Source organism: Prenolepis imparis, unplaced genomic scaffold, assembly GCF_030444845.1.
Source record: "Prenolepis imparis isolate NDT839.2.m4 unplaced genomic scaffold, iyPreImpa1.0 SCAF_4, whole genome shotgun sequence".
Taxonomy (NCBI): Eukaryota; Metazoa; Arthropoda; class Insecta; order Hymenoptera; family Formicidae; genus Prenolepis; species Prenolepis imparis.
Window position 1 is genome coordinate 5661232 of NW_028141162.1, and position 20642 is coordinate 5681873.

The 20642-nt window shown below is 39.0% G+C and overlaps 2 protein-coding genes across 2 annotated transcripts; both read right to left on the reverse strand.

The window, feature by feature from the left end:
- Positions 1-11618: 11618 nt before the first annotated feature.
- LOC145935167 (NAD kinase 2, mitochondrial) lies at positions 11619-13736 on the reverse strand. Its single transcript, XM_083036280.1, has 4 exons — positions 13636-13736; positions 12329-12413; positions 12008-12266; positions 11619-11842 (listed from the first exon to the last, which is right to left on the reverse strand). The coding sequence occupies exons 1-4, from the start codon at positions 13734-13736 to the stop codon at positions 11619-11621; spliced, it is 669 nt and encodes a 222-aa protein (XP_082892406.1).
- Positions 13737-16352: 2616 nt separating this feature from the next.
- On the reverse strand, positions 16353-20033 carry LOC145935168 (uncharacterized). Its single transcript, XM_083036281.1, has 2 exons — positions 18945-20033; positions 16353-16394 (listed from the first exon to the last, which is right to left on the reverse strand). The coding sequence occupies exons 1-2, from the start codon at positions 20031-20033 to the stop codon at positions 16353-16355; spliced, it is 1131 nt and encodes a 376-aa protein (XP_082892407.1).
- Between the last annotated feature and the right edge of the window lie 609 nt (positions 20034-20642).

The following is a 20642-nucleotide window of genomic DNA, read 5'->3' on the forward strand; positions in this document are numbered from 1 at the left end:
TTTTGCGGTCGGTGGTGGGGATCAGTCTGACACAAGATGTGCAGCTTGGTGGACGTATGGGACGCTCGCATCTTATGGAAAGGATAGAGAGAGAGAGATGTTGGGTCAGTCAGCTGAGGTGCTTCGTCGGGTCAGTTCGTTCTTTGGTGTGAAGTTAGGTTTCGCCACTAGGTGGCGACACCGCGCAGAGCGCAGAGCCTTGCGGTCAGTCTAGTTGTGGGTGGCTAGTGGCTGAAGCTGTATCTTTTCGAGCGAATCTCCTTCGAGTTTTAATTAATCATTAATATTATATATAACAATGTATAGTATCGCGCGTGCTATTAGAATGAAGTTGCCGAGGTTAGCGAATAGCCTCGGCTATTACCGAAACGCCGCGAGTATCAGGCAATTCGAGCTGCGTCTCGCTGTGATTAATTGGTAAGCATAATTGTTTCTAACCTTTGTATTGTAATATTTAGCAATCGCATATCATAATTTCAACGTTCATATAGTCGTAATTGTTTGAAACGCATCTTTCGCGAGATATTCGATGCAAAATCTCTTGCCAACGATCAACATAATCTAACCTAATCTGTTTTCGGGCGCGCGAATGTGTTGCGATCCATCGATATCTTTAATTCTAGCTTACATATTTTGTGCTTGCATATTGTGTATGTTATAATGCGAAATAATAAGATTATTCTAATATATGTATGTATTTTATTTGTTACAGGTAGCATTGCGATACACAATGCGATTCACGCGTCGTGTCGGGAGTGCCGTGAAGTTTCGCGCGTCGGGAGTGTCGTGTAAAGTGTCGGGCGATTGTAATTAGTAATTATTCGTGTTTTTGCGAGTTTCGTGAATGCTTCGAATGACCAAGAGAGGAGGAGGAGGCCCAGGAAGGCATCGGGCGACAACGGGACAACTGTGAGGTATACAAAATAAAAACATTTTATTCTAAAATCTGCATTGTTTATAAGATACTATAACAAAACAAACATGCGCTACGCGCGCGTCATTTCTCAATTTTATATAAAAAAGACTGATATTTTTAAATAAAGTTTGTTAAAACTTGATATAATAAATTAATAATATTTTTTTACAGAAATTAGCTGATAACTGCCAAAAAATATTAAAGGAGTTTAAAGTACCATAACATTTTATTTGAAACATATTATTTTATAATTTTTATACATACTATTATTTTAAAATTTAATTAACAAAGTAACGTTTTAATCAGCTGATTTTTGTCAAAAATATTAATAAAGCATTATTTTGCTAATTAAAATTTAAAATAATAATAGGTTAGAAAAATTAAAATAGAAATATGCTGTAAATAATATATTATAATGCCTTATCTGCGATTAATATTTTTTGACAGAAATCAGCTGATAACTGTCAAAAACATTAATCGAGTTTAAGGAATTATAACATATTATTTAAAACATATTATTATTTTAATTTTTATAACATATTCTTATTTTAAAAATTAATTAGCAAATTAACATATTATAACATATTATTTAAAACATATTATTATTTTAATTTTTATAACATATTCTTATTTTAAAAAATAATTAGCAAATTAACGCTTAAATCAGCTGATTCTTGTAAAAAAATATTAATAAAGCGTTAATTTGTTAATTAAATTTTAAAATAATAATATGTTATAAAATGTAAAATAGTAATATGTTGTAAATAATATATTATAATGCCTTATCTGCGATTAATATTTTTTGACAGAAATCAGCTGATAACTATCAAAAATATTACTCGAGTTTAAAGAATTATGACATATTATATAAAGCATATTATCATTTTAATTTTTATAACATATTATTATTTAAAAAATTAATTAGCAAATTAATGCTTTAATCAGCTGATTTCTGTCAAAAATATTAATAAAGCGTTAATTTGCTAATTAAATTTTAAAATAATAATATGTTATAAAATGTAAAATTGTAATATGTTGTAAATTGTAAATAATATGTTATAATTCTTTAAACTCGATTAAAATTTTTAACAGTTATCAACTGATTTTTGTCAAAAAATATTAATCGCAGATAAGGCACTATAACATATTATTTACAACATATTACTATTTTAAATTTTATAACCTATTATTATTTTAACATTTAATTAGCCAACTAACACTTTATTAATATTTTTTGACAGAAATCAGCTGATTAAAGCGTTAATTTGCTTATCAAATTTTAAAGTAATAATATGTTACATTAAAATAATAATAATGCTGATTTCTGTAAATAAATATTAATAAAGCGTTACTTTGCTAAATAAATTTTAAAATAATAATATATGTTAAAAATATTAAAATAGTAATATATTGTAAATGATATATTATAATACTTGATTTTCGATTGATATTTTTTGACAGGAATCAGCTGACAACTATCAAAAATAATAAACAAATTAAAAATATTATAACATGTTATTTAAAATATATTATTATTTTAATTTTTATAACATTTTATATCTTATTATTTTAAATATTAAATTTAAATATCAAAATTTAAATATTAAATTAAGCCTTAATCAGCTGATTTCTGCCAAAAAATATTAATAAAGTGAAAACTTGCTAATTAAATTTTAAAATAATAAAAAATTCTAAAAATTAAAATAATATATATTTTAAATAATATGTTAAAATATTTTAAACTCGATTATTATTTTTGATACTTATCAGCTGATTTCTGCCAAAAAATATTAATCTCAAATACGGTATTATAACATATTATTAAAATATATTATTATTTTAATAATTATCTTAATTATTTAATTATTATTTTACCTGTTTGATAAACTTTAATAATTTTTAATAATTTTAACATATTATTATTTTAAAACATATTTAGCAAATTAACGCCTTATATATATTTTATAATATGAAATAAAATATATTTCATAAAATAAAAATATAAAATACAAAATATATTTTATTTAAAATTAAATTATATTAAAAGTCGACATTATGTCCCCGCGGACCCTATGAGGCGCATTTTTATATTATGTATATTACTATATTTAGCGAAGCCATAAATTCATCGTTTGTATATTTCGATAGTATATTGTAAAAAGATTATTTTTATACCAAACAGATACAAGTCTACAAATTCTTTTATTTAATATACATAATTTATGTATGCGCAGTATAGAGGGTCCGCGGCAACAAAGTATCGATTTTTAATATTTTAAGGCGAGTCAAAAATTCATCTCTTGTATATTTCGATAGTACATTGTTTGCAGAATATTTTGGTACTAAGCAGACACCAACGTACAAATTCTCTTATTTAATATACATAATATAAAAATGCGCTGCACAGGCTCTGCGGCGATATAGTGTCGATATTTAATATTTTAAGACTAGCCAAAAATTCATCGCTCGTATATTTCGATGGGTTTTTGGCTCGTCTTGAAATATTAAATATCGACACAATGGCCCATATTCTGGATCTTTTTTTATCGATAAAAAAAGATCCAGAATATGGGCCAATGTCGCTGCGGACCCTATGCGGCGCATTCTTATATTATGTATATTAAATAAAAGAGTTTGTACGCTGGTGTCTGCTTGGTACCAAAATATTCTGCAAACAATATACTATCAAAATATAAAAGAGATGAATTTTTGGCTCGTCTTAAAATATTAAATATCGAACTTATGTCGCCGCGGACCCTACCAATATATGTTATTTTTATAAGATTCGATTGTTTCCAGATTTTCAAAACACTTTGTGTATATCTACACACACACACACACACACACACACACACACACACACACACACACACACACACACACACACACACACATATATGTACATACATAATTTAAATATTTTGTTTTTAGATCAATGTGCTGTATACTACAACTCCGCTATTGCACGTATCGGTGAGTGAAAAATTGTTTATTTTATAACATTTTTATAGCGATGATAGGAATGTGTGAAGCGTCTCATTTAGTGGAAATTCATAAATAATTAAGAGTTCTGTCTTTATTTTCAATAGTTCTGGAGTTCACAAATAGTTCGAAATGATATGCTAGTCTTGTAAAAAACACGCACTGTTTTTTATAAGATTGCGTAATTATTTTTGCTTCAATTAATCATATAAATGAACATTTTTATGTATAAAATCTTTCTGAAAGCGACATTGTTTCCACATAAGTAATAACTCTATTGCCATATGACAACATTTACCACGCTTTCATATATTCCACGCGTGTTGTACATTTTGTTAGTTGCAATCAAAGGTAAATCGAACTGTATCGAAACACAATCGAATGACGAGCGTTGTGATGAATGTTCTGTAGGACGGCTTTATCTGACAGAAATCTAAATTAGTAGCGTACCGTTTTAGTTACAGCAGCGTCTCGTCATTCATAACGCAAAGTCGACGACTTCCCTTTTTTTGTTGTCTCAGTATCGCGCCTGTACCGCAGGAATTTCCCACTGGTATTGAGATTATCTTTAAATGGCATCGATACCCACATGGACTTTGTTTTGCGAGCTTACTGTCTCCTCGATAAATTGAGTTCCGGAGTTTGATGACATATCGGTCGCAGCCAGAGAGCTATTCGAGCTTCATATTTCCCACGAATTCAACGAGATCGCGTTTCCACGATGGTTATGCGCACCGCTCGTTAAATAATATTATACTCCGCAACGTTTATTGTTGAAACAATAATTTCGTGTAAACGGATACTTTAATATTTTAAAATATTCTTTCATACATACGTGCAACATGTATATGTACAATAATACACATGTACATACGATTGTTCCAGAAAGGAAGCGCATACATACAATATGAAAACATAACAAACTCTCATTAGCAATTAATTATTTAATTAGAACTATCTTAGCGCACACTGTGCTAGGATATTTGCATTCAGCGGCGTCAGATACGCACGCGGATACATATGTTTGTATCTGGGAACCCGCGTTTGCTCCCTGCAAGATTCATACGTTAACAGGATGTGTTCGTTTGTTCATCGGTAAACCGTAGTATGATCATTACACTAAAGATAGAAGCGGGTAATAGAACGCGCACACGCGAACTAGCCCGATAAAACTCGATCGATATCTTGGCAAGGAAATCTAGTTTGAGACGGAGGCAGTTTTCGTGCACTTGCCAAATGCACGCAACACATCTGACACAAGCAAATATAGTTTGAAATATTATATTCACGATATATTCACACAACATATTTCGTTATTATTACTTTTATTTTAGAGAGCAATATCAATTCCCCCTCGATAATTGTTCGTTCTTCTTCTCTCTTTTCTTTTTTTGACGAGCATTTATTAATAAAATCTTGTAACTTACTGAAGTGTGATATCTCTTGTAAATTTTTCGACGTTCCTTTGAACTCACTTTGCAGAACGTTATATAGACGTGGCCGACCGGGTGTTGAGGTAATTGAAACAGAACGAACTTATTAGGACGACTCGTTTCCATTTCCTCCTTCGTCGTCACCATCGTCAACGCGACGCTTTTGTGCATTAACACCGGACGAGCATTTTAGCGCGGTCTGTTATATCCCGGCCCCGGATCGCGCGCGAGTGTATTTTTCTTTGGGCTTTTAATTAGTCCGGTCATTAATTAAACACATCTCTCTCTCTTTCGGGTACCCGCCGTCGACATCCGGCGCGCGCGCGCGCGCACGTCCTCCTGCTCGCCTCTTGCACTTCAACGTTCACCATCTACCCGCTCTTTCCCTGCATTGCTCTCTCGGTACTGCTCTTCCTACCGCCTCTTCCTCTACCGGGCGTTACCTCGCAACACTTCAGGAATTTTAATTTCGCCCTAACGTGTAAACACGCCGGCGCCAATTTATTTCACCACGGGGAGCGTTTTAAAAGGGTGGTTCGGGCTCGGCCGACCTCGCTTTCTCCCGCTCGCAGTCTGTTTGCTCTTAACTTTAATTCTCTCTCCCTCTCTTTCCCTTGTCTCCGACAACTAGATGCCCTTCGCGATTTACGGTATTGCGAAATAGCCGCCGACCTCGGTGTGAAGGAAATCGAAGGCCATAAAATATCAGTAGATGCATTTGTTAATGTGGTTGAAGTTGTTAAAGAATGGTATTTGATAGATAGTATATGTCGAGTCTTATACTAAATAAAATTATTATATGTATACATATAAAATATTATCTATTATATATACATATATGTTTTTCATTTACGACAAATTGTCATATTTCAAGAAGACATTTCTTTTTTTTAATTTGGAATTTCTTAATCGTAATTTATTAAATAATATATGAGGAAAAATAAATGATGTTTGTGTAACGCGTCTTTATAATATTCTGGGTTATAATTAAAAAATAACTATATATACAATATATATATATAACATAACTAAAATAATTAAAATAACTGAACGATTTATACATACGTATGTGTAATAATTAAAAATTGATAAAATATTACTTATACTATTACTTTATCGATAAAAAGAAAAGACAAAATTACCACGACTTTATATAATCGTAGAAATAACCGATCTGGTCATCCAGCGGTGGCTGACCATTCGCTTGATTCGTTCTACTGCGAGAGAACGTGCATGTTCTGCTCATGGTGGATAAGCGAAATCGCTCTATGTCGGATGATTAGTGCCGAGCTTAACAGCGTGGAATAATGCCTGGGATTACGATAATTAAAGAGTGTGATTAGTTTTATTGGCCGACCGTAATAACGAACGAGGAAAGTCTCCGGTGGGCGAGGAAAATTCTGTTTTAACTTATAAATGTACTTCGTATTTTATTCGTCTTCTTCCTCTCCGCGTTTCCTCGGTTTTCTGTCGAATGAATTTTCTCATGTAACAGGACAATATATTTCAGTTTCCGATAATCTGATAAATCGCATCTTGTCGCCGCTTAATCGCGACGTGATGGGATAAACCGTTTAGTGCCCTTATTTAGCGACATTATATGCGGCTAAAACGCCGCTTCTCCGGTATTCAGGTCAAAAGGCTGCGCTCCTTTCAGCTTAGCGGTACCGGTGCAGAAAATGGAACAAACACACTCCGCGATAATTTAACCCGAGTTCCGAGCCGGGAATATTTCTTCACGGACTTATCCTTTGAAATCCTTTAATGGGAATTCTTTGCGACGACTGCGAGATGACTTAACTCAGTGATAATATTATTGTACTTGGCCTGAAACTTGGTAAGGACTCTTGGTACGTAAGAGAAATGAGAGCTGTTTCGAGAAAGGGGAAATGGTCAATGTAACTTTTCTAACGGCGACGAACGCCTGGAAATTAATCAGCTGGAGGTAATTGGATCTCAATGTGCTCTTTTAAACTTAGTTTTGTTGCAATATTTTTAAAAGTGAGTTTCGCCATTGAAATTGTAATTTCGCGAGAACTGCTACATGGATTCAATTATGCTAGAGCTACAACTCTTTCCTATCTCGTCGCTCGATTTCGTAGTCAGTTTCGCGAGGCGACGCGAACGAAACAAATCGTCCGATCGACATCCACAGAGGATAACGTTACTATCGATAATCTTATTGTGATTCTCCATTCACTCCGATTTATCGTTGTACCAGACGAATTCGTACGGTCGCTGAGCTCGAATATGCGGCTGGGCGAATCGATCCAGCCAGCCGCACGAGAAAGCGACTTTTGGGCGGAAAAGAGAGACGAGCGGAAACAAGACCGCGCGACGATGATAAAAAGAAGACTACGAGGGGGGAGGAAAAAGACCGTACCTGGTGAAACTGTTCCGCAAGCGAAAGCACGAAACGAAAGGTAAGATAATGGAAAGTCGAGAAGAGCATCGATCCATCGGAGACAGGTGAAGAGACGTAGAATGGCAATACTTCAAATTCATTTGCGCGACAATCTCCGGTTCCTTTCGCTTCGTGACTCACGCGCAATCTACCTCTTTCTCCCTTTCACCGATTATCAATAAAATCATAAATTCGTCTCACTGGAAGCTGCCTCGAGAGAAATGGAACAAAAGCGTGACGCGATAATTGGTGCACATTATAGAATAAAAAAAGAAAAAGAGAGGAGAGAGAGAGAATCGTTTGTACTACGATTTTAGAGCACAGGGAAATGAACCGCGAAATGAGTGTAATGAATTATCTAGAATGTCGATTGTGTGTATACAAACACAAAATATCTGGAAGAAGAGGATCGATCGATTGACTCTCCCGACGTTTCTTCGCGGCGGAAAGACGAAGAGCGACCGGAAGGAAAACTCGAAATCGTCGTTACGACAATTTGCCGTCGAAATTCATCGGGCGCGACGGACGGGAAATGAGCCTCGCTCTCTTTCAGTTTATAGTCGATTTATAAGCGGTGGTCCTTTCCCTGTCTCGCCTTCCACCTTTCCGCTTCCGCCGACGGGGTGTCGCGACGCGCAGAAATAACTCCTCCTCCGATAAATTATCGCCTAATTATGAAGGCCGTGGAAGGCGGCGTTTGCACGTGACTCCGGTGACTATAAAGCGCACGTTACGGTCATTTCTCATAGTTGAAAAATCTCCGCGGGGTATGAGCTTCGTTTAGAACAGAACCAGGCAGTCGAGTGTGCGCGTGGCGGCTTTTGATACGCTAAGCAAAGACGGTGAATTTCCAGTTTATACGGCGAGAAAAGCGCCGTTTCACTCGAGGTCTTTCTAGAATGGTCCCGTCAGATTGATTCGGCAAGGGTTGTAGCGAGATAATATCGAGAATTAAACGGAGAGAGTGGTTGAAGGACGAGGAGAACGAGCCCTCTTGAAAAACTCTCATCGCTTATTATTATCCAATTCATTTTTCAGGACAATAACGAAAGATATACCTAAATCGTTACCCTCGCGATCGACAGAGTGATAGTGCAAATGGTCCCTCAACTAGCTCAACGACGCAGCCATATTTTTACGCGATTCGAGCGAAACCCGGGAGAGCGGATGACAAAGTGGGACCGATCAAAGCGCATTAGACGCGGCGATTAATCGCCATCGTTATTTGCCCGCTCTTTCATCGCCACTTTGCGTCGCGTTGCGATCCGACGCACTACCGTATCCGCGTGCGCGCGTTAGCCTTTCATATTTTCATTAACTGTCATTATTCCGCCTCCGCTTTGCGGCGGTCACCGCGAGCGCGACGTTTTCCCCGCGCGCAAAGCGGAAGCGGACGTTGCACACACAGGGCACACACACGGGTCGTTACAAAGGCGGATCAAATTACAACTAGCGTGGCACGGGGATTAAAGCCAGAGAGGGAAAAAAGGAAGTAGCGCGTTTGCGTTGCCACGCAAAAAGGTACATCCGCGAATTCGCCTCTCATATCGGTCCGCTCTCTATGAGGGAATTCGGCGATCCTTCTCTCTCTCTTTCTGTTTGTTTTTCTCTCTTTTTGCACTTCTTTCTCTCTCGTTTTGCACTAACCATTTCGTAGTTTTCACCGTACTTACATCGAGATTACCGTTCGGTCTTCCATTCCCGTTCTTCTTTTCCGTTCGCCATTTTGCGCCAACGATTCTCCTCTCACATCCGTCTCTCGGTCTCTTCGGCACGAATTAACGTTCTGCCCATGAATCCGCTAATAAATCTCGCGAATCGCCATTACCACCGCCGGTTCGTTCGAAGGAAGCTAAATCTTCGGATAAGAGTAAATGGCCGCGGCCGGTCATCGGTTGACGAATTTATACGGCTCGAAAGGTCCGAAAGAGGAAAAAGGGAAAGAGAGAGGAAAAAAACCAGTAGGATTTCGGGTGGGGTGTGGAGGTGAGGCGCGGCCGAATTCGCGGCGATAATATTGATTTTTGCGATTACACAACGGCGCAACGAGTTTGCCTACACGCGCGAATACGTCGTACGTATGCATATATGTATATGTATATATCGCGAAAGTATTATTTATTTTATAAACTCGCGCATATACATATATTTACGCGCGTATCGTTCGCGCGTGCATTCCGCGTCGCTTTTGGTGCCTCGAACACGCGATAATCCCGCGTTTTAACGCTTTGCTTCATTAATATGTTTATAATCGTAATGACGCATCACTGGTTGTTAAAGCATTCTATTGTGCTCGTTCGTTTTAAATCATTATTACACAGTATATCGGGAGAATTATTAATTAATTACATCGCGTGATACCGATAACGAGCCGATATCGAAAGGATTGTTGTTATCGCCATAATAAGCGGCCCGTTGTTTTTAAAATAAAAGAAACGTTCGTTACATATAGGAATTCAACAGTATTGGTCAATATTATTATAAATTTCGTGGCGATTTCCGTCCGGTTTCATCTGAACCGGACCTTCAAGTCAAAATGTTGAGCGTTGGAAACTTCGGCGGAAGACGACGACGTTCAATTATGAAATACAAAGGGTCAGTCGACATCGCTCGTTATTCCCGGTTGCCCGTACATTTGTTTGTCCTCCATGAGACTCTGTCTAGGATGGATCACCATTGTTCTTACAGATTGGGGCTTTCGCGAGGATTAATGAGAATGGTTCGGCCGTTCACTGAAATCCGATTGGGAAGCCCACTCGAATCGATTAATACCATGTTCTTTTCTCACGCCCAAAGCACGTGCTCGTGTGTGACAATCGGCATTAAAAGGAACAAAACAAAAAAAATACCAGACACAGTTACCTAAATAAATGTAAATACAGAAACGTATGCAGAGAATAATGAATGTTTAATAAATTGTGTTTGTTGGCGTTGAGCATTTCAAAGTTGTCGACGTAGAGGAATATAATTGCAAAAAACTCAGCTCTCCTTCCTTTCCTTCCAATAAGTAGACAAAGTTTAAGAGGATTAGTTTCCTCGTTCTCAAACGCACAAACTGCTATTTATACGGGTGATACAAAAACGATTGAGAAATACTGCTGTTGGGAAATTCTTCCGAAGCGCAATTGGCGAAGGACGCTCTCGGTTTCAATGAAACTAAAGTTTCCGACAACAGATTGGACGTGGAACACGAGGCTTTTACGTTCTCGCGCAACTCTTTTACGGTTACTTTACGCGGCGCTGTGCCCGAAAACGTCGGCGTTCACCCACGTAGCTGTACCTGAGGATAGTTTTCGGCGGTATCTCGCGTTTCGAGCGTCCGCAACTTTTGCTCCGAGTGCTGGAGCGATGCATTTAGACGAAAGGATAGGTGTGCGTTTCTGTGTGCTCTCGCTTACGAAACCCAGAGATACAAAATCCGTGCAACAAGGTGTGCGAGGGGTGTCTGCGGTTCGCCGAAAACCGAAATTACGGGGTTAATGGAAGTCCGGACGAGGATTGTTCGAATGCGCTTCCGAGCATCAGGGAAAGAAGCGCGTGGAGAATCGCGAAGGGTCTCGGTTTGTGGGTCGCTCCGGAAAAAAGGTGGTCCATTTCTCTTGTCGCTGAAAACAAAGTGTACTAAGCCGTCCGTCGTCACCGAGCGCAATAAATCCGTAGGCTTGGAGGGAGGGTCTTTTTAGTCCGTGTTCGTCTTACGTCATCCGAGATTCAGCACAATGTGCTGAAAGAAATTATATTATTTTGCTCCTCTATTTCCGAGAGAAGTAATAAATTAGTTTTTCACCTAATTAAGCTATTGTGAGCGAATTATTAAAAAGTAGATGAATTTTATTGTGCAACGCGATAGAGTTGTAATTACGTGTAATTAGTAATATAAAATTTATGAAAAAATAATATTTTTCAATGAATATTCAGGTCGAATCTCGAAGGTTGCGGTGCTGCCGTCGTTGAAAGGTAAAGACACGCAACCATCGAGAACGAGACCGGCGTCGAAACCTGTAGATTTGATCTTCACCTTGTGACACATTTGTCGTTCTGGAATGAACTTTGAACCGCGCGAACCGCGATACATCTCGTATATCATATAAGCCATTTTTAAAGCTTCTGTAATACAAATGTAATACATTTAGTAATACATTAGCGCGTTTACAATGCGATATTTTTTCTTAAACAGTTTTTCATTTATATTATTGTTAATCTTCAATGACTAATTGATAAATGTCATTGAAGATTCGAAAGAAGGATCGATTGTGCGATAGCACAGGCTACCTGGAGGGAAGAGAAGATTATTGTGATACTCTTGCAACAGTTCGTCGGTTTCTTTCTCATCGAGTTGCTTGTCAGTTGCCATGGCGGCGAGCGTTTGAACGGTTTCGGCGGTCTGTAAATTCATCGTTTTGAACCAGGAGCGAGAGCCCGAACCCGTGCAGACACAGATACCCGATGACTTGGTCGTGAACGTTTCCTCGTTGTCGACCTGGATTGTCAGGGTGATCGGTCTCGACGCAAAAAATTCGGCCATGAATATCTAAAAGCGACGCACGTTATCAAGCGGCGCACCGGCGTAGAAATGCTTTAACATTTCAAAACCTCGTTTAATGCCAACCAAGGCAAGATTCTCTGGCGGGGCTGCAGGGCATCTGCTATTTTCCTCTGAGTGGATCTCATGAGTGCGCTGCAAAGATTTCATTTGTTTAGCGCGCCTTTGGAGAGACGTCGCGCAAAGGAATTAATGAGATGCGAGAGCGACGTCGCGGTAGAAGGAGACTACGTGGAGACGCAATGGAATATCAAATGCGCGATGGCTGAATTGTTTCCCGTCAAGAAGATGGAATTAAATTAAATTAAATTCATCGCGCCGGATTAATCAAGTAATCTTTTCCAGTTAATCGATATACGCGTCTAAGAAGCTTTGCCTCGTAAAAATTGCCCACTATGAAATTCAAAAGTTACGAACCCTCCTTGCGCGCGCGAGTTATAGCTACACGCGGCCCTTGCAATTTACAAGTTATAACTACCGAAGTTAGGAACACTCGTGAGCTACATTTCGGAGCAACTCGCAGTCAGCAATGAAGACGCATTACGTTGTCCTCGCGAAGGCGTGGAATCAGCGATACCCTCGCCGCTTATTTCAAACTTGGACCGCGCGTGGGAGTAGCCGGTAAATAAAAGTTTAGAGAACGCGGGAAACCCTATTCTCTCTCTCGACGGCGCTTTAATGTTTCTCCATCTAGCGTTGGCGCGCTTTCACGGGGGAGAAAGGGAACGGCTAACGGAATTATACGGGACATTTCTCTCGTCCGGTTACGCGCGCGTGCGTTTCTCCCTTGTCAACCTTATTACTCCTCGTTTCGCTATGCAGCCGCGCTCGCAAAGCCATTCCCCGGCTATCAAGAAGCGTTCAAGCCCTTATCTTTCTGCGAACGCTACGTTACGTTAATGTCGCCTCCAAGACATTTTCTTTTTTTTTTCCTCAAGCGTTCGCGAATAAAGGGGACGCTCGTCGTGCTTCGTAAATCCTTTTTCGTCCTCGGTCGCGTTCGTTTTGGCGTGTTAGATTTATTAATATACTATTATTCCATAACGCGTTCTAGCTCGCTCTCGCAGCTCAAACGAAGCCTTTCTCTGTATTTTCGAGAGGAATAATTTTCCGAGTTGGCCTTCACAAAGGAATACTGGAAAATTTCGCTGGTAAAACGTAGAGTGTTATATAAAATCAAATCGTGTTATATTAAAAAAAAAAAAGAAGCGAGATAAATAATTGCGCAATATGGATTTTCCTTTAAGAGAGAGGCCGTTATTTTCAACGTTAAGTAAGATATAAGCCATGTTAACTGGAGCGTTACGTAATCCGTTTATCTACCAAAGAAAGCAAAGCTAAATGCTAATCCGCTCACTCGATCCTTCTTTCGCCTCGCGTCCGGCTCTTTTCGTGCACATGAAAAGGTTGTCGATAAAGTCCTTCTCCTGTCATAATTGTACGTATGCGACTTCTCATCAGCAGGGTGTAGTCTCTCGTACGCAGTTTCTCGAATATCCTCTCGATGTCCACGATACTCTCCATCGGCATCGTAAAACTATTGCTAGTTCCAGGGTGCGGGTTGATGCCAAATATTGGCTTTTCATTGTTCGTTATCAGCTTCGAAGCTAAGAGGAAAGTGCCATCCCCACCGATCGCGAGCACTAAGTCGGTCCAATTCACGCATCTTTCCGCGTTGCCTATTCTGCTTGATCACAAATAAGAGTTTCGCTCTCATTTAATTACTTGACAATTTTATTTACAATTTATTTTGTCGGAAATTTCAGAAATAGTGCATCAACCTTGAGAAAATTATGCTAGTTAAGTTTTCGCTTTGAGGAGAGAGAAGGCTTTATGATAAGGACAGGTTCGTTAACTCATAACGTAACTTATTTGCAGAGAACGTTACCTTTTTACGATGCGATAATCGACGTCGAGATTACGTAGGATCCGCGCAAGATCTCTCTCGCAGGCAAGCTGCCGATGATGCTCCGCGAAAATCTCGTCAAGGTCTTTATTTTGATCTCTCAACAGATCCAACAGCTGATTATTCGATAGATCGGGATGTATGATTTTGAGAAATTCGAAAGAGGATAGTTTCGAGATTCCGAGCACGCGTCGCGGCCAACGCAACGCGATTAATAAATAACTAGACAATTTCATTTTTTATTAATTTCGCTGGCACTCGATATAATTTTTAGTACACATCGCGGTTTAACATTAATTTAAATTACATTTAGGTTACTTTAATTGATAAGGTTAATTTGTCATTGTTCTTAAGCCGCCATTGTCGGTTTGCAGTTGATAAACAAAAATTAAGGAGTTTATAAGCGTTACAAGGTGTTTGTATATCTAACAAAGCAAATTGCATGTTTTCGGAAGTAATAAATCTACCAGTTTACGTCTCGAGGAAACTGCTTTATTTATTAATTTCTTGAGCGTGCAGCGGGCGCGGGATCTTTAAAGCGGTGAATCATTAGCAGCATCCTCCGCAGCTCGGATTTTCAACGCCGCAGCATTCCGGACTGCTTCCCAATGGCTTCTCGAGCAGCGTGTTTCCGTTACCGGAACTCGCGCAACTATATATTTTTCCGCACGATTGACCGCGGCATCCTCCGCAAGAAGGAAGACTTTTGCAGGTCATCTATATTTAACAAAATTCAAAAGTACACGTGGCGTTCTATATTACTTCCGCATGCGTTACACAGAGTTAAGTATAAGAGCGAACAAGAAATTTATTCTCTCTTCTGGGGCAATAAAGCGAGAACGGAACAATTAATTGGCATAATTAAAAAATATTAAAATCAACGAGACGCAGAAAAAAGAAAGACATAATTTTAGATATAACATTAATAAATGTCTAAAGAATCAAAATATTATAAATAAGCATATATAAAAATTATATAAATTATGCATACATATCTTATGTATCATTTACTCACAAGAAAGATCTCTTCTGAACTCCACTGCAACACAATCCGCATTTAATTCAACTTTGACTAAATTAACGTCCTTTCACCACCATTGACCCGTCTCTCATCGGGCGTGTTTCGTGAGACTATTGAATACAGAGTTCCTCGACACGAGGCCGGTTCTTGGTCGGGATTGAACGGTTCAAAGACGTTGAACACGACGTGAGACGTGTCGCACGACGGTGGCAGCGAGCCGATGGCGCTGGACACGGCAGTGATTTACACAGGGACGGTTTACACAAGGGTGGTTTACACGCCGGCGGATTACACGACGGCAGATTGCACGGAGGTGGGTCAGACAGCGGTGGATACACGGCCGTGTTGCACGCCCGTGGACGATGGGTGCACGATATACACGAGGCATGACAACGGGTAAAGGAGGGGTCGGGAGAGGAGGAGGAACAGCGTGTTGTCGCCCGTGTTTAATCAACTTAGCATGATAAGGCGACGGATAGAGACGTCGGGAGGCATTACGTGGGATCCTTCGCATTCTCCTCCGATCTTTCTTCGCTAAAATTTCTTACCGAGGAATTGTACCTTTGCGAAGCGTGGCGCTATTAAGTTTCCTCGCTCTTACTTTGCGCGATCTAGCACGGTCCTCACGAATTCTCAGCTTCTACATCGTCATTATCATCGTTCACGAAGCAACTCCGTTCCGACAACCGCGTCCCTCGGCGTCGACATCAGCGTTCTCGAATATTTAACGTGGAAGATGACGGTGGGCTCTTTCGTCGAAGCCGTTTATCGCTTCCTTTGCTTCCGCAGGCGAAGTTCCGCACCGTGCGAGACGTCGAAGTTGAATAGTAAATCTTCCGACGTCGCCTGTCTGATAGATCCGCCAGAATGACGTTGAGTCCTGCCATTACATAAAGCTACACGATACACAACCGGGACGCTCATTCCAGTGGCAGACATGCGCTTAATGCTGCCTGTGTGGATCACGATGTACTTGGTTGTCGGGAAGAGACTAGTTTAGATCCCCCCTCTTATTTCGGTCACCCGGGAAGTTCGCCAAGCAGATTGCCACGAACTTCGACGAAGTTTTCGTCTCGATGGACTCTCCGAGCACAAAGGCTGCTTAAGACGTGAGATTCTCCTGAGGTAAGCTTTCGCTTATGAATCCTTATTGTGGACTCCTTCGATCGTCGATCGTATCCCCTCGTATCTATGTGAGAATAAGACTCATAGATATCATCAAATAGCATATAAACTTTCAAGAAAATTGAAAATTTTGCCGTATTCTCATTTTTTATTTTACTGTAATAAAATAATAAAAGCTGTAAAATTAATCTTTTTGTAAGAAAATTACTTTATTAGTACGTACTATAATATCCGATGAGTGAAATACATAGCTTCCGTTTCTCGGTCGATTTTTCAGGCATCTGGCTGGTGCATCCGGCAGGTGAGGAACTTCGCGAACTTTCGCGAGGCTTCTTCCGCCGCAATCGCCAACCACGATGGCCGCTTAAGGATAGCAGCAACGTCCCCGGCGGGATGCAAAGTTCTTCTCAAATTGCCCGCAAGCTCTTTTCGGTACTGTTTGGTATTTTTTGCAGAACGATTTTTCGCGTACACGCCGATTTCTTCTCGCAAATGCTTTCCAAGCTGTAGCAAAGTAATTTTGCGAACGAAAAGAAATCATCTCCGCCGCTATATCCAGAGTCTCGCGTTTTTCGCGACTGGCAATTTTTCCGTTCTGGCGTTTCCATGTGTTTCCTCGCGCAGATATTTCTCCTAAATTTTGCTATTTTTTGAACTGTAACTCTCCGAGTAATTTGTCATTATTAGGGAACTATATTATAAATTAGTTGTCATAATGCATAATACAAGCTCCTGCAAACTCGCATAATCACTCTCTGTCCGCGTTAATATATCGTACGATACATTGTTTTGTCGTCCGACATCAATGTGTCGAGTGTCATGCGTATATTGTAACTATATTTAGCGCGTTATTAATTTTAATTATTAATATGCATGCGTCCGACAGGGCGTAAAACTCTATTTGCCATTTGCGAGCGGGTTAATAACTAAAATTAGTCCGTAGTATATGTAATTAAAATTGACGCCCGTCACTAATATGAATTGCGATACAGAGTATACACGTCGTGTATTTATCCATTTACATTTTTCATAGCCTTCATCATAATATGCAGCCTGTCTTACATTGCAAGTCTCATCGCGGTAAAAAATTACATAAACGATGAAGCGGTCGACGCTGCGTTAATTTTATATTGCCAATGTTATTGATCTCGAATTATTCAGTCAAGTTAAACGTCATATTATGTCAATATTATCAGTATCAGTTATATCGCGGCAAATGCCTCGGTGTCCATGGATGTGTAAAATATAAATTTCCCCTCGTCCAACAGTGATATGATCGACTGCTTTCACAGTGTCGACTGTTGTTCCATGCTGGACAGTTATCGGTGCAATGATAATAGCCTATTCGAACGTTATCGATATTATTTAAGCGCGGATAATAATATTTCGTGCCAATCGTACAATGCGTATGGCATATCGTATAAAACGAATTTTCGAATATTGCTCTACGTTTCGCACAGCAGTTGACGTTACAATGTCTGAGATAAGTATTCCTATTGCCGATCAACGAACGACAGCTGACGTGATATCCGATTGCGCGAGAAGGGCAAAGAACGTCGCTTAAAGTAGTATCCCGGGTAACTGCAATCTGCGGATTAAAGTACGAGGTGGTCCGAATAGCACAGCATTTGGGTTCCCCGAGATAGACGTTACTTGATGTTAAACCTCCGCCACATCTTATTGGCTGTAGAATTCTCGACGCTGAGCAACCTGCTTCGATCATCCTGATTCGATCATCCTGACTCATATTTGTTGCTGATCTTTCATAATAAGATCTCCGTGTTATCGCAGACGATGTGAATGAGAGGAATGTACATGTCGAGACGTCGAGATCCTTGGCATGTCGTATTTTCTTACATTGCGGCATCTTTTCTTTCTTTATGATACAATATTTGCGTTCAATGAGAGCTTCTGAAGGCTTACAACTCACATATGATGCATCGATGCTATGGTATTTCGGCATTTTATACTCTAAAGATACAAGTTCTTGAAGAATATCTTTTACTATTTCCATGCATTCCTGATCTCGCGAAGTATCGATAAGGGAATCAATGATATCATTTATTACGGATATAGCTTCTTCCTTTAAACAAAAGTTTTTAATCTGACTACTATCCTTTCTCAACTTTTGTGTAGAATCTATAATTGAAGAATCAACAACGGCATGCACATCAACTTTCTTCTTATCGACATCTTTGTCTAACAGAGGAATATCAATCTCTTTTCTCTTTTCTTTCTTTTCTTTTCTTCGATCATCTTCAGCAGCACATACTGTATCTGCAATATCTTGGGAAACAGCAGGAACAGCCTTGTCTGGCACTGATCGTACATAAATTTTATCTTCTTTTCTCTCTTTTTTTTCTTTCTCTCTTTCTTTTTCTTCTTTTTTCTTTCTTTCTTTCTCTTCTTTTTTCACTCTTTCTTTTTCTTCCTTTTCTTTTCCTCGATCATCTTCAGCAACAGTATATACTGTATCTGCAATATCTTGGGAAACAGCAGGAACAGCCTTGTCTGGCACTGATCGTATATAAATTTTATCTTCTTTTCTCTCTTTTTTTTCTTTCTCTCTTTCTTTTTCTTCTTTCTTTTTTCTTTCTTTTTCTTCTTTTTTCACTCTTTCTTTTTCTTCCTTTTTCACATCGTTTGTAGTAGTAATTGCAACTGCAACATCCTGGAAATCACGTTTCTCCGGATATAAGCTCGATACTTCATGCGCGTTTTCATCCTTACTCGGTTCTTCTATTGATGAAATTACTTGGACTCTTGTAGCGTCGCGCGATTCGTCTATCGTATCCAAGTATGCCGAAGAAACTTCCGATTTCTGGACAAAGTGAATCGAAGATACTGATACCTGCGAATCCACGAAGGTCTTCTGCTGTATTACGACCGCAGTCGTAATGGCCTCCATCGTTACAATGCTCGATCTCTCTTCCTCGTAAACGATCGAAGACGTTAATGATTCCGCTTTCTCAAATATTTCCTCTCCCATCTTATCTGCCGTCGAGCACGAATCTGTTCTTTCGCTCCCGGCTGCGGAAGCGAGACACTCTTTCTTCGTCAAAGCGTCAGAGACTCTTGCAATCTCCTCGAGAATAAAATCCGCGTGCCGCTTCTCCTCGCACGCCTTCGTGAAAGCATCGAGGCTTGTTTCCGAACTGAATTTCTCGTTCACGATATCGCTTTGAGTCCCGATACTAATGCAATGCGGGGCGCAGCCACGCTCCGAAACGGCGTTATCCACATATTTCGCATATCGAAGAGACACGTCGCGAACAAAGTCTTTTACCACTCTTGAGAGATTTTCGCGCCACGTTTTGTCGACGTCTTCGCTCAATCGCGCGTTACACGCGATCGTGTCTTTCGTTTTTTGCTTTATTACATCAACGATCGTTGCGCCACGTTCAATCGCGTTTCTTCCAATCGATGATGATGAGACGCATGTAGAAATTTTTTCCCCGGGTTCACACGACGTGCTGATATTCAAGTCCTCCATAATAAAGTCCACTTGCTTGCTCTGCATCATTTGCGCAGTTGAGAGTATTAAATCGTCCAATATCTTATGAAGAAGCTTACGATTTTCTGATTGATCGGACCTGGACAAACTTTGGTCAGTTGTGTTTGGGATAATGCAATAAAGAAAACAATCTGCTTGTCTAATACGATCTGTTTCAGGCTCAACGATTTCATTTCGCTTATTTGCCATATATGTGATGCTTAAAATATTTATTCAATTTACGTACGATAATATTAATGATATAAAATATATAGTTACCTCGTTAATATTGCTAATATTAATTATACTCAATTGAATATGTCAATAGTTAATATTGAATACGCTAAATTGCAATTTCGCTTTAAGCCGAATAAGAAAATTATTTATTTTCTAAAATTATTATTATTCTTAAAATTATTATTATTTGGATGTGAATTTGAGCTTCGTAATATTCAGGTGAGGTTATGCATAATTAACTTATTTGTTTCTGTTGCTATTAATAATTAAAATTTCAATTGAGATAGCAATTTTGATAGCACGTGCGCACACACACATTGATATATTGAATACATTTTCGGCAGTGCATATCGCCAAGGACAGACATATGAAAAATATGAGCACACGTGGAAAAATACGAGGTTATACTAGAATTTAAAATATCTGAAGTTGTGCAAACTTTTCTCGATATCTCAAATTTATTGAATTTCGATTTATACCGAAAATCTGACAAACGCAGGTTTTAATATATATCGCGATTGCTTTTTTAAAAAATTACTTACTCTATGACTATAAATATATTCATCTACAAGAGATATTTTG

What these genes read in the sequence shown, in the direction of transcription:
- LOC145935167 (XM_083036280.1), bottom strand. Translation starts at nt 13,736, where the DNA reads ATGAGAAGTCGCATACGTACAATTATGACAGGAGAAGGACTTTATCGA. An exon ending in CTTGGTTGGCATTAAACGAG is followed by an intron (nt 12,267 to 12,328) that starts GTTTTGAAATGT and finishes CGTCGCTTTTAG; the next exon opens with ATATTCATGGCCGAATTTTT. An exon ending in TAATCTTCTCTTCCCTCCAG is followed by an intron (nt 11,843 to 12,007) that starts GTAGCCTGTGCT and finishes TTTGTATTACAG; the next exon opens with AAGCTTTAAAAATGGCTTAT.
- LOC145935168 (XM_083036281.1), bottom strand. Translation starts at nt 20,033, where the DNA reads ATGGCAAATAAGCGAAATGAAATCGTTGAGCCTGAAACAGATCGTATT. An exon ending in AAAAGGAAGAAAAAGAAAGA is followed by an intron (nt 16,395 to 18,944) that starts GTGAAAAAAGAA and finishes ATTCTCACATAG; the next exon opens with ATACGAGGGGATACGATCGA.